Source organism: Myotis nattereri (assembly GCF_964212035.1).
Source record: "Myotis nattereri genome assembly, chromosome: 6".
In the NCBI taxonomy this organism is placed as follows: Eukaryota; Metazoa; Chordata; class Mammalia; order Chiroptera; family Vespertilionidae; genus Myotis; species Myotis nattereri.
This window is the reverse complement of record NC_138081.1, coordinates 59,348,356-59,362,445: the sequence shown is the minus strand read 5'-3', so window position 1 is coordinate 59,362,445 and position 14,090 is coordinate 59,348,356. Positions and strand designations below refer to the sequence as shown.

Genomic DNA, 14,090 nt, shown 5'->3' with positions numbered 1-14,090 from the left:
TGTGCAGGGCTTGGGCAGGGCGGGTCGCACAGGATCAACAGGGTGGGCCGGAGAGAGCAGTTATGGCGGCTCTCAGTCCTGTCCCCAGGGGCTCTGCCTCTCTGAGTCCCAGCACCCGCTGCAAACCTCAGAGAGAAAGCTGCACTCGCTCTGACCGAAGCTAGACAGTCCCGCTTCTCCCGTTTGAGTCTGGGTCCCTAAAGACTCGCCTGTATCTGGAGCTCAGAGTCTGCGACTCCCTCCCGATTGAAAATGCCAACTGCACCCTCCACCCCCCTCCGCCGCCAGCCCGCTCCGTGCACTCCGCACCTCAGAATTTGACTTCAGCACTGCGCCTCCTCTGAGTGTCCGTATGCATTTCTCTTTCCTCCTAGTTGTAGGACTTCCACTCAGCCAGCGTTCCTGTGGTTCTGGGTGATGTCCCTTCCGTCTTTTAGTTTCACTTTTGAAGTAGTTGTTCAAAGCAGCAAACTCCGGCGTTAACCTATGCCGCCATCTTGGTTCTCCAAGATCACTGCTTTTAATAAAATCTATTAGCCATAGGATTTTTAAAAGCTCTATTTAAATTACATATTGCCTAAAAGAGTGCCACTGATCAAGTAACTACTGTGCATTCTTCCCTATACTTAGAGAGGAAGAAAGTCCATAATAGATGTCTACAACCCTAGGTTTGCAATATTATCTTTAAAAAGCAAAATCTGACCACTACAATTGCCACTCAGTTCCTTTTGGTGCAAGATAAACTGGTAGATGTTTGGATGGTTCTGTATTGCCAAGTTCTACTCATACTACTAGTAAGCAAGGGCCAGTCTGTTTTGGCATGGGAACGAACGTGCGCTCAAACTCTAGAACCGCTGGCGGTGGAAATGAATACTCTCTGTCTCCTCCAAACCTCAGCTTTCAGATCATTTACTAAACTGACTTGGGATCTGTACTGAGTGCAAAGGGTGCTTTTTCTTAACTCACCACTGTTCTAACCTCATTTATTATCTGTTCTATGATGAGAAATTATCTAAATATCTTGTCTGTTAGTGGATTCAAGTACTTATTATACCCATGCAATCATTTTCATAAGTTCAAATGAAAAACAGAAAAATACAAGCATGTAATATGCACTAGACCAGGGGCGGGCAAACTTTTTGACTCGAGGGCCACAATGGGTTCTTAAACTGGACCGGAGGGCCGGAACAAAAGCATGGATGGAGTGTTTGTGTGAACTAATATAAATTCAAAGTAAATATCATTACATAAAAGGGTACGGTCTTTTTTTTTTTTTTTTTAGTTTTATTCATTTCAAAACTAAACGGATCCGGCCCGCGGGCCGTAGTTTGCCCACGGCTGCACTAGATCCTAATGAAATCAATGTGACTCGTTAGTTGATTGGTAAGATATATACAGTTACATATTTTATCTTGTTTGATGTCTTCTCTTTACTGCTTTTTGGATTATCTTGTGTTTTTAGTTTTTGGACACTTCCTGATTAATGCCAATGCCATCTATATGGCAATGCCAGCTAAAAATGCACCAAAGTATCTTGAAAACCAGCTAAAGTATAGTAATAGCGCTAATCACAAACCTTTCATCATCTCACAGAAACAAGATAAGATGGACAATGTGTGGGGACAGATATGTGATGAATGGCAGTGCAGAGTATCAAGAGAGGTAAGGATGGAACACGTAGCAGTTTTAAGAGATATAAGAGGACATGGGACGGGAGAGAAATCGTTGGAGAAATGGGGCAAAAGGGAGTCTTTTTCATGTAAGGACATTTCAATCAGGTATAATTAATAAGCCAGACATTTTTGTATTTCATTCCATCATATTTAAAAGTAGTTGGAGGACTTTGTGACAATACCATGAAACAAAAACCATTTGTTGAGAGGTTGCTATTTTGTACCATAACTTAAGAAAGAGCTTAATAATGAATTTTGGATCACAAGTTAAAGCTGTATTTGAAACAGAAATGTTATCTCTTGTCCAAATGATAAAAAAACATCCCAGACGGGTAATCTGTTCTGCCTAATGGAAAAGTTGAAAAAACAAGGAGAAAAATGTCCTAACACAGATAGCTTAATGCTTTCCAATTTCTTGGGAGTAAAAAGTTTGTTATGATATAGAAGCCAGTCTCAAGGCAGGGGGCACTCTGTCAGCACGGCTTTCATGATCCCAACAGGACTAAGAAGGACTATCCAGGTCGGGACACACACACACACACACACACACACACACACACACACACACACTCTACATAAAAGCCATAAAAGCCACGTGCAGTTTTGAAGTGGTAGTGTTGTAACTATCCAAACTTTAGATTTAAATTAATCCTGGCTGAAACCCAGGCCAGTTTACCTACCATATTTGGTCCTACTGACCTTCAAGGTATAGCATATTTTTAGAAGGCTGGTGCTGGTATCAAATATGAAGGAAAGGAAAAGACATTTCATATTTATCTTGAAATGGTCACAATTAGGTGTTCGTATAGACGAAAGAATCAGCTCACATATGCGATCTGAAAACGTTGGCTCATTTATCCATGACAGCAGCCACGCTGAAAACTTAAAACCCCCAGAGCTGCTTGCTTTTCACCAGAACATTTCACACCCACCAGTGTCAGAGGTGTGACATCTGCTGTAAATAAGCACTGGTTCGGCCTGAAGAAATACAATTCCATGACTGCCTTTCTGTCAACTTTTATAAATGTTTCTTTCTTGGTCATCACATGATTTCTTTTAGGCTTTGGCTCTGTAAAATAGCCTTATTTTTACGGTTGGCATTACTTCACAAGTCATTCTAAAATGATATCTTTTTCTTTACATGCACATTGAAAATTTTTTTTTACTACTAGTAAACATTTGGCCAGAAGCACAAGGAAGTTTAAAAGAGGAATTTCATTATGATTACTTGATAGGTGAAGCAATAATTTATCTAGAGAAGTCAATGCAAAATCAAAAGAGTATATGAAAGAATTTAAAATACACAATACAACTACCTTAAGTATTAAAAAAAAAACCCTTAGGTATAAATATAAGGACTACAAAACAAAAAAGTGACTAGCTCATATTTTATCACACAGAAGGAAGACATAGCATGAGAAATTTCAAAGAAAAGAAAGAGGTATACAGGTCAAGAATCAATTTCGGGCAAGATGATGGGCTCCAGTGAGCAGATCTCAAGGGATGGAAATAGGTATGCCTAGAAGCAAATTTTAAAAGCATTGTCTCTTCAAATCTTTTTCCATACCACCTAAGCATCTTGATTCACCATGGCCATATCAGCAGTGAAATGGGCGATATCAAACAGAACTATTTTGAAATATTTCTTTCCAATCCAAAATGGACCTTTATACTGTGTTTGTCATAAATCCACATACTCTTCTCTTCCAGATGACTATAATTGCAAAGTAGAACTTGCTTTGACATCTAAGGGCAGGACAACAGTTTGCTTCCATCCTTCTGTGGATATTCTGTATGAACACACCAAGCCTATCCCTTGGCCAGATCCTGTGCATAATTATGAAGAAACACAGGATCAAATACTGAAAACCAGATCAGAAGAAAAAGATGAACACTTGGAGCAAGGACCCATGAAAGAACAACTTAGCAAAATGTTCTTTACTACTAAGCACCGTTGTTATCCTTACGGACAGTATCATACACGTCGTAGGAAACTGAATCCTCCAAAAGACAGATGATATTGAGGTTTTCAGTAAAATGCTGTCCTGTTCTCATTTGCCATTTGAGGAAATACAATCACATATATTCACTATGTTATATACTAAAATAATAATAAAGTGTCTTTTCATCTAAAAAAAAAATCAATTTCAGTGGTGTGACTGAGGAACTGTATAGAAGAAGGTTAGATAACATTCCAGGTGTGCAAACTGGTTGTTTGCAAGCTGGAGGCAAAAGAGGGCTATATTAAAAGATGTTTTAATCATCATTTTTACCCAAGTTTTATTATTATTATTATTATTATTATCATCATTATTATTTAGCCAAATTGCTTATTCAAAGCTTTGAAGCCACCATGACTGTTACCTTTAATGCAAGTAATAATGTTGGTAGAATGAGTTTGTATGATGATAGAGCAGTGGTCGGCAAACCGCGGCTCGCGAGCCACATGCGACTCTTTGGCCCCTTGAGTGTGGCTCTTCCACAAAATACCGGCTCTTCCACAAAATACGACTTCCGCGCATAGGCCACAGAGTTTCAATCGCACCGTACGTGCGCACCCGCACGTGGAATTTTGTGGAAGAGCCACACTCAAGGGGCCAAAGAGCCGTGGTTTGCCGACCATGGTGATAGAATATCAAAATACCTCCCTATTGTTGTATTACTGAATTAATATTGCTGCTGAATTGTTGCTATATCACTGAATTAGTAAGAACTATGTGTACACTTTCCATAATACACAAAGTTTACTTGAGTAGCATACAAATTTGTACAGAGACCTGTTGTCCTGGAGCACGTTGCTATCTAAAATGTACCCTCAGGATTAACTCCTGTGCAAGAGGCAAAAGGAGATTGTGCCAAACCATCGCTATAGCTACTCAGAAATCGGAAGGAGTTAAAACTATTGCGCTGAAATCACCAAGGAGAGGCTTCTAACGATCGATAAATTTGATCTGTTCCAGCGCCAGCTACTGCTGAAGAAAATGATGAGGTGCAGATGAGAAGCAAATGACCTCTGTCCACTTCCCCTTCTAGACCAATTGGTCTTCCTGTGACTCACTATACATATTGCCCTTTACCAAGAATCAGCATTTCTTAAATTGTTCACATGTGGTAGGTAGGTGAAAATTGAACCAGAAAAATTGCCACTAGGTTCAGATAACCTCTGTAAACTGTGATGTTATGTCTTCTCCATGTAGGTCTGATTTTGAAAATTAAAGCTGAAGGTAAAGTCATATAGGGTATTCTTGGCCTCATGGTTACTTTCCCCTCCTCCTTATGGGTTATAGTGCCCTTCATGTCATCCAGCCTTTTATATGATGAAAGCCTGATAGTCAGGCTGCTAGGGAGTTCCTACAGATCTTTTCTCTAGCCACTGCTCCCTTAAGGAAAGCTTGTTTCCCTATTTGAACATGTTAAGGCTGTGACCCTGTGAACACAAGACCACTGATACAAAACTCGACAGCTCTCAAGCCAAGGTCAGAGGGAAAAACTGAAGGTGTAGGTATGAGATGAGCAGATGGGTCCCTGGACAGAGACAGGATGATTTTCACATGCCCAAGTTATCTTAATGTTACCTATTAGGACTAGAGCCTACATATTAACCAATTTATGTGTGCATAGTCTATAAGCCAAACTTGGCTTGTGTTGAAGACAATTCCTTGAGTATTTGAACCATAGAGTTTTCATCTCCTTTGGTCATCCTTTGAATTTAACTGGTAGAAATTTACATGAATAATTCATTATCTTAGTAAGACAAAAGAAACAAATTCAATTTGTTTTGAATAATTTTTCTATTGTTTTTTCTAACACACACACAAAAAAACTTGAATAATATCCTGGCAGGTGTGGTGAAAGGAGTAAACTTGTTTGGATAATACTATTTCATCATCTTTCAGTTTCCACATTGCATCGCTGAGTATTGTCTGATTTTCCTAGAAGGTATAAAAGATACCAAGAGCCCTAGCTAGTTTGGCTCAGTGGGTAGAGCGTCGGCAGTGACCCAAGGGTCCCAGGGTTGATTCCAGTCAAGGGAATGTACCTTGATTGCAGGCTCCTTCCTGGCCCAGGCCCTGGTCAGGGCTCGTGCAGGAGGCAACCAATCGATGTGTTTCTCTCACATCGATACTTCTCTGTGTCTTTCCCTTTCTCTAAAAATCAATGGAAAAATATCCTTGGGTGAGGATTAAAAAAAAATAAATTAAATAAAATGTACCAGGAGATAGTACTTATTTGTAGTCTTTTTTCTTTTTAGTCTTTCATTGAACACAGCTGAGAATTCAGCATTTTTCATTTTCTGCCCATAATGGCAAACAGAAGAAAACTGACAGAAGAAAACTGACAGAAGATATTTCACAACTGTTAGAAGAATAAGCATACAAATACAAAGACAGACTCTTAACAATGATGGTGAAATTAATTATATAAACTGTATTTCAGATTATGTGTTTACATAAAATAATATCCAAGATATAGTTGATCAAATGTAAGAATCAAAGAGTGAACAATCTATTTTTAAGACCAAAAGGAAATCTGTTATTCAGTTAGGGAGGATGTCATCATAGAATATTTTTAAGAAGAAATTTTTGCTATAAGGACATGTAACAGTACTCTTTCACCTGATGAGGTTTAATAAGTAGACAAATGCTAAAAGCACCGACTGAAAGGATATAAAGAGCATAGAAATGGCCCTAACCGGTTTGGCTCAGTGGATAGAGCCTTGGCCTGTGGACTCAAGGGTCCCAAGTTTGATTCTGGTCAAGGGCATGTACCTGGGTTGCAGGCATATCCCCAGTGGGGAGTGTGCAGGAGGCAGCTGATCGATGTTTCTCTCGCATTGATGTGTTGAACTCTCTATCCCTCTCTCTTCCTCTCTGTAAAAATTCAATAAAAATATATATTTTTTAAAAAAGAGCATAGAAATGAAAAAACTCATTGAATTGATAATTTTAATCAATGTCTAAAAATGAAAATGTTTTGCTATTATAGGCTAAAGAAATTACTTCTCTCTCCTCAACAAAATTATGAGCCATGAAAGTTTTCAAACTACTGCATCTTGAGGACAAAAGCACAACAGGAAGAATCAGAGGTAATAAAAAGCTGGAACCTCTTAGAAATGTATTTGAAATCTGGATTAATATTTTCAAGATGGGTATGTTTCAAACTTATCCATGAACAATTACTTACATTCAAATGATATTGCCTATGTTGGATATGTATAACTTTATACCAGATATACATGTCCAAAATATGGAATAAATTTTGGGTTCATTACATTTAAAGTCTTATTACTTTCCAACACAGGTGTTTTTCACCATCCCTTTGCTTATATATTTGTAATTATCTGAAAAACAACTTAAAATATATTTTAAAAAGGTCCATTGAACTCAGATGATAAATGATGGTGACTATTCTTCCTGGCATATCGGTGGTTAAAAAAATGTAGAATTTGATAAAAGGTGTAAGAGATAGAAAGTGTTATATCTTTAAGAGAATATATAGTCACAATTATTGGGAGCAACAGGAACGGTTTTGTAAAGGAGTTGGCCTGGCTACAACAAGCTAGTTAAAAGCTATGAAATATGAGTTCAGGTTTATATAAATGGAATAGAAAACATGCCAGGTGAATTTATGACATAAAAAAGAAGACAGAAGTAGAAAACGAAGGTCATGTTTAGATAAGCAAGTTAGCTAGCTTAGGGAAAAAAACAGAAACCAAGTTTATTAAGCAGTATATTAAACTTATTATAATTTAATATCTTAAAAATCTTTCATCTTGCCCTGACCGGTTTGGCTCAGTGGATAGAGCGTCGGCCTGCAGATTGAAGGGTCCCAGGTTCTATTCCAGTCAAGGGCATGTACCTTGGTTGTGGGCACATCCCCAGTTGGGGGTATGCAGGAGGCAGCTAATCAATGTTTCTCTCATCGATGTGTCTAACTTTCTATCCCTCTCCCTTCCTCTCTGTAAAAAAATCAATAAAATATACTTTTTAAAAAATCTTTCATGTTACAGAAAAAATTGAGTTTCGAAATTGATATATACATTGTTCATGACCACAAATCTATGACAGAAAGCTCTTCTCCTAAGCAAAAGCTACCAAACTCCACTCAATTTCCCGTTATCTAAGTTACCTTTTTACAAGTCTTTTTTATTCAATTTTAGTATCACTATAAGGAGTTTTCAAAGAAGTAGTAATGAGAACTGAAACTTAACGGTTGGTTCATGCGCATTTTTTGAGATCCTGCTAGTCTGAAATTTGTGGAGAAGCTAAGGTTGCAATCACAGAGGAGACACCGTGGAAAGGAGAGATGGTAGTTAAGCCATAGGGCAGATTCAACTAGCAAAACATGAAGAGTGAGAGGAGGACTGCAGATAAAGTTTGCAGAAGTACTTCTTTTTAATAAGTTCCAGGTGAAGGAACCAGTTAGAAGTCTAAGAAAGAGCAGTCACAGAAATAGGCAGGAGGGCAAGAAAAGAGGCATTTCTCTAGTTTAAAAACAACTTTTGTAATGGGGAAATTGGCCAACAGCAATCAAATAAGATGATTACAAACTAGGTTGACAGATTTAGCAAGCAGGAGGTAGTAAGAAGTCTCAGGTAGAACATACACACAATACAGAAGAATTAAGGAACTAAAGTGAGGTGCAGTGTCAAGTATCAAACAACTTCCTCCAAGTCAAACATGCATATCTTAGGAAATGGGTCTGCCAAGTGTATTCACTTTGTCAGAGTGGAGAAGCCCTATCCAAAACTGCATACTACGTATTTTTTTGAAAATCAGCCAAGTCCAAAAGAAAAACAGACAGAAGCCTGAACAGGAAATTCACAAAAAGAGAAAGAAAAGTGACACAAATACTTTAAATATTCACATTAGCAAAAATTAAAAACACACACACACACTTTAAAAATCAATGATACAAAAAAAAATCAATGAATTAATTATATTGTCTTCAAATTAGCATATAAAAATACTCTAAACCATACCACTGAAAACACCTAAAATTACTTAAGAAACTATTTTTTAAAAATCTTTCAAAATTAATTCGAAATTAATCTTTAATTAGGCCAGAAAATAAGGAATGCTTAGAAGTGAAAAATAAAGTAAAAGCAGAAAACTAGGGTGGTAAGAATGGTGAAACAGAACAAACCCTCCCATGCAGGTACCTATAGATACCTGTTACTTTAAGGTTTGACCTTGTAAGGGGAACGATGGAGCAGAGGGGTTGGGAAACAAAGCCTAAAACCTGTCTGGAAGCTGAGAGTCTAAAAGAGATCTTGCCCATACAACTAGGACACCCTCTCCCCAAACTGCACCCAAAATATAAAGATAAATGAAAAAAAACTTGTCCTGAAGAAAAGGATGGCATCAACATTTTTCTACACTCAACATGGGAGGAAGAGAAAACAAATCTCCCCTTAGGCTGATGACCACAACCCAGACTGTGTGTGGTGTTGCAGCTTAAGTGGAGATATGGCATGAGCTGAGAATTTATCATTAATTGTTCCCCATTTGGTACAAGTGCCTCCAGGCACATGACAAAGCAAACACACACAAAAAGTCCCTGGAAAAAATTGCACCTTTCAAGCCGGAGTCCAAGAATTCCCATAGATAAAATTAAAAAAAAAAAAGAGAGAGAGAGAGAAGGAGCAAGATGGCGGCAGTATAGGCAGACGCGTCCCAGGTCGTGTCCCAGAGCAAATGGAGTGAGCAGCTGAAACTAGTAACATCCACCCCGAATTGGCGAAATTGCTCAGCTGGTGAGACGGTTTGCAGCCGGGAAGAGCAGAACTCCCCTGGAAAGGTAAAAAAAACCAGGGATTTGGGCAGGAAAGTTTGCCAGACCTCTGAACCCAGAGAGTCGGAGGGAGACTGCGTGGCAGACAGCCGCGTCCCTTGGGACAGGCACAGCCCCTGACAGGGGAAAGGAGAACCGCGGGATTCCTGGCGCCGCCGGGGGAATTGAGAGCTGGGTTCTGTGATCACAGAGGACTGAGCCTAAAGGGGGCAGCCTGAAGAGCTGACCAGACCATGCAGTCCCGGTAAGAGAAGAAGCTTACAGAAACCGAGCCTTCCCGTTTCCGCGGCCGGCGTTTGTTTGTTTGTTTTCACTGAATCCTGTTCATGGGACATTTCGGATACAGACACTCACCTGTGCTGAAGAGAGGGAGAGTGTGCGGAGGAGTGGAATCTGGGGAGAGACTGAGGTGAGAAGCGGGGCCGGGAGAGGTGGCAGCGAATTGAGTGCTGAGACACCCCTGAGCCCAGGTCTGGGGCAGACATTCTCTCCTGAGAGTGAGACTCCTCCCCCCAGCCCCCAGGCAAGGAGCACAGCCACACCCAGATTCCACCCTGTAGGAGATCAAGGATTAAAATAACCTGATCAGTCCCTGGGAGTTAACAGGGTCTGGCCTATAGAGGGATTTTCAATCCCAGCAACAACACAGCCCCGGTAACTAACTATTACGCAGCCAGCTCTGGGCAGTGAACCTCCACTGGACAGAGAGGCCCTATAGCTTCAGAGGCCAACCCCAGAACACTGCCACCCAGAGGCTGACCCACAAACTGACTCTTTGCTAAACACAAAATAAGGCAGTCTGGGAAACAAATGCAGCTTGCTTTAAAATAAGGACTGTGGTTTACAACACAGAGGAACAGTGTATCGCAGGGAAACTCAACACTCTCCTGAATACCTGGCAGGTCTAAGGCGAGCCACACTGAAGAATAGAAGAACCGAAGGACCTTCACTACTGCAATTTTTTTTTTCTTTTTTCACCTTTTAACTAAGAAACCAATTTTTTTTTCTTTATTTTCTTTTTTTTTTCTTTCTTCTTTTTTCCATCACCTGATTTTACCCTTTTAATTACTACCTTCTTATTTTTAACCAGTATTATTACTGCTACCATTTTACCATTTTTTTTTAAAGTGCCATTTTATTTTCTCTTTATTTTATTTTGGGATTAGTGTTCTCCATTCTATTTTCATCGTTATATTATTGGTTGTTTCTAGTTTGCATTCATCTCCAGGGAGCTGTTGCTGGAATTTGTTGGGATTAGTGGCTGTTCTATAGGAGTATTCACCTCATATAAAAAAGTCTCCTCCCCTCTTCCACTTCATTCTCTCTTTTCGCTTTTTTTTCTTTTCTTTTCTTTTCTCGCTTTTATTTTCCCCCCTCCTTTTTCCCAATTTCATTTTTGCACTCCTTTTTGTGGTCCCTACTTTTCTTTTTTCTCTTTTATCTTTTTCTCTTCCTTCTTCCTTATCCCCTGATTCTCTTAATTCATGTGGTCACGTTTATTTGGGGTTATTAATATCGTGAATATATTTGTGTATAGTGCCTGGTACGTGGTGCCTTGTTGTGTTGTATTTTATGACTTTAAATCAATGCAGCAGATCCAAGCAACAGCAACCTCCTGAGCACCAACACCCTCTGCTGAGGAACAGCAGCTGTACGTAAAATCTCGCCCCACCAGCCAGAAGAGCCACCACAGCTGTGAACAGCACCCACCAGAGGAGCTGCTGCCAACTGAAGAGCAGCTGCTACCGCAACCGCCCGAAGAGCAACCACAGACCAAGGAGTCACTGCCTCCAAGGGAGCAACCACTGAACAACTCAACGTCTAGATATGTCAGTGAGATCAAACATGGGTAGACAAAGAAACCCCCAAAGGAAAGAGAAGGAGGACTCTCCAGAAAAGCAGCTAAGTAATACAGAGGCATGCAACATGACAGAAAAAGAATTCAGAATAAGGGTCCTAGAGCGCATAAACCGGATGGAGGAAAAAATCGACAACCTCTGCAAGAAGCTAGAAGAAACAGATGAAAAAATCAACAACTTAAGTAAGACCCAAGAAGAAATGAAGAGTGATATAGCTGCAATGAAAAACTCCATTGAAAGTATCAACAGTAGACTAGGAGAAGCGGAGGACCGAATTAGTGAATTAGAAGACAAGGAAGCAAAACACACCCAAACTGAACTGCAACCGGAGAAAAAAATTAAAAGACAGGAGGAGAGCCTAAGGGAGCTTTGGGACAACATGAAACGAAACAACATACGAATAATAGGGGTACCAGAACAACAGAAGGATGAACAAGGATTAGAAAACCTATTAGAAGAAATAATATCAGAAAACTTCCCTGAGGTGGGGAAGAAAAGAATCACACAAGCCCAGAGAGTCCCAAACAAGGTGAACCCGAAAAGACCCACACCAAGACACATCATAATTACCATGGCAAACGTTCAGGACAAAGAGAGAATCTTACAGGCTGCAAGAGAGAGACGGAAAGTTACATACAAGGGATCTCCCATTAGATTGTCAAATGATTTCTCAACAGAAACACATCAGGCCAGAAAAGAATGGACGGAAATTTACAAAGTGATGCAAAGCAAAGGACTGAATCCAAGAATACTCTATCCAGCAAGGTTATCATTCAAACTTGAAGGGGAAATAAGAAGCTTCACAGACAAAAAATGGCTAAGGGAGTTTATCACCACCAAGCCAGCAATGCAAGGAATGCTAATGGGACTGGTATAAAAATAAGAAATAAAAAGCTCAGAAAGAAAACAGCCACACAAAAACAGAAATGGCTACAAACAAGTACCTTTCAATAATAACTTTAAACGTAAACGGACTAAATGCTCCAAACAAAAGACATCGAGTGGCTGAATGGATAAAAAAACATGACCCATACATCTGCTGTCTACAAGAAACCCACCTCATTAGAAGGGACTCACACAGACTGAAAGTGAAAGGATGGAAAAATATCTTTCAGGCAAATGGAAAGGAAAAGAAAGCTGGGGTAGCAATACTTATATCGGACAAAATAGACCTCAAAGTGAAGGCCATAACAAGAGATAAGGAAGGCCACTTCATAATACTAAAGGGATCAATACAACAAGAAGATATAACTCTGGTAAACATATATGCACCCAATGCAGGAGCACCCAAATTCATAAAAAAACTCCTGGAAGATATCAAAGGAGAGATCGACAACAATACAATCATAGTAGGGGACTTTAATACACCACTGACAACACTGGATAAGCCCTCTAGACAAACAATCAGCAAAGATACAGCAATCCTAAATGACTCACTAGATCAGATGGACTTAATAGACATCTTCAGAACACTTCACCCCAAAGCCAGGGAATATACATTCTACTCAATGCTCATAAGACATATTCAAAAATAGACCATATATTGGGTCACAAGCAAAGTATCCACAAATTCAAGAAGATTGAAATCATAAAAAGCGTCTTCGCAGACCATGATGGCATAATATTAGAAATAAACTACAATAAAAACAACCCAAAATACTCAAACACTTGGAAGCTGAATAGCATGCTATTAAATATTGATTGGGTTACCAATGAAATCAAAGAAGAAATTTGAAACATCCTGGAAACTAATGACAATGAAAACACAACAATCCAAAACCTATGGGACACAATGAAAGCAGTCCTGAGAGGGAAGTTTATAGCTCTACAGGCCTATCTCAAAAAACAAGAAAAAATGGTAGTAAATCAGCTAACTCTACAACTCAAAGAATTAGAAAGAGAGCAACAAGAAAACCCCAGAGTGAGCAGAAGGAAGGAGATAATAAAGATTAGAGCAGAAATAAATGACATAGAGACCAAAAAAAACAATACAGAAAATCAATGAAACCAAGAGCTGGTTCTTTGAAAGGATAAACAAGATTGACAAACCTCTAGCCAGACTCACCAAGAAGCAAAGAGAGAGGACCCAAATAAACAAAATCAAAAACGATAGAGGCGAAATAACAACAGACCCCACAGAAATACAAATGATTGTTAAAAAATACTATGGACAGCTCTACTCCAACAAACTAGACAACCTGGAGGAAATGGACAAATTCCTAGAAAAATACAACATTCCAAAACTCAATCAGGAAGAATCTAAAAATCTCAACAGGCCAATAACTATGGAAGAAATTGAAGCAGTCATCAAAAAGCTTCCAGCAAACAAAAGCCCAGGACCAGATGGCTTCACAGGGGAGTTTTACCAAACATTCAAGGAAGAACTAAAACCTATCCTCCTCAGACTACTACAAAAAATTCAAGAGGAAGGAACACTTCCAAGCTCATTCTATGAAGCCAGCATCACCCTAATACCAAAACCAGGTAAAGACAACACAATGAAAGAGAATTACAGACCAATATCCCTCATGAACATAGATGCCAAAATCCTCAACAAAATCTTAGCAAATCGGATCCAGCAGTACATCAGAAAAATCATACACCATGACCAAGTAGGATTTATCCCAGGGATGCAAGGATGGTACAATATCCGCAAATCAATAAACGTGATACATCACATAAACAAATTGAAAGAAAAAAACCACATGGTCATATCAATTGATGCAGAAAAAGCATTTGACAAAATTCAACACCCATTTTTGAT

The 14,090-nt window shown here is 39.3% G+C and overlaps 2 protein-coding genes across 2 annotated transcripts in view; one reads left to right on the top strand and one right to left on the bottom strand.

Annotated features, from left to right (window-relative positions):
- LIN28B (lin-28 homolog B) overlaps window positions 1–14,090 on the bottom strand; it is a gene marked incomplete at its 3' end in the record, with an annotated part of 96,031 nt that overhangs the window by 8,929 nt on the left and 73,012 nt on the right. The window lies entirely within an intron of this gene.
- On the top strand, window positions 3,263–3,746 carry LOC308521652 (large ribosomal subunit protein mL42-like; the record flags this gene model as incomplete). Its single annotated transcript, XM_081094715.1, has 1 exon — window positions 3,263–3,746. The coding sequence occupies one exon, from the start codon at window positions 3,263–3,265 to the stop codon at window positions 3,689–3,691; it is 429 nt and encodes a 142-aa protein (XP_080950841.1). The 3' UTR covers window positions 3,692–3,746.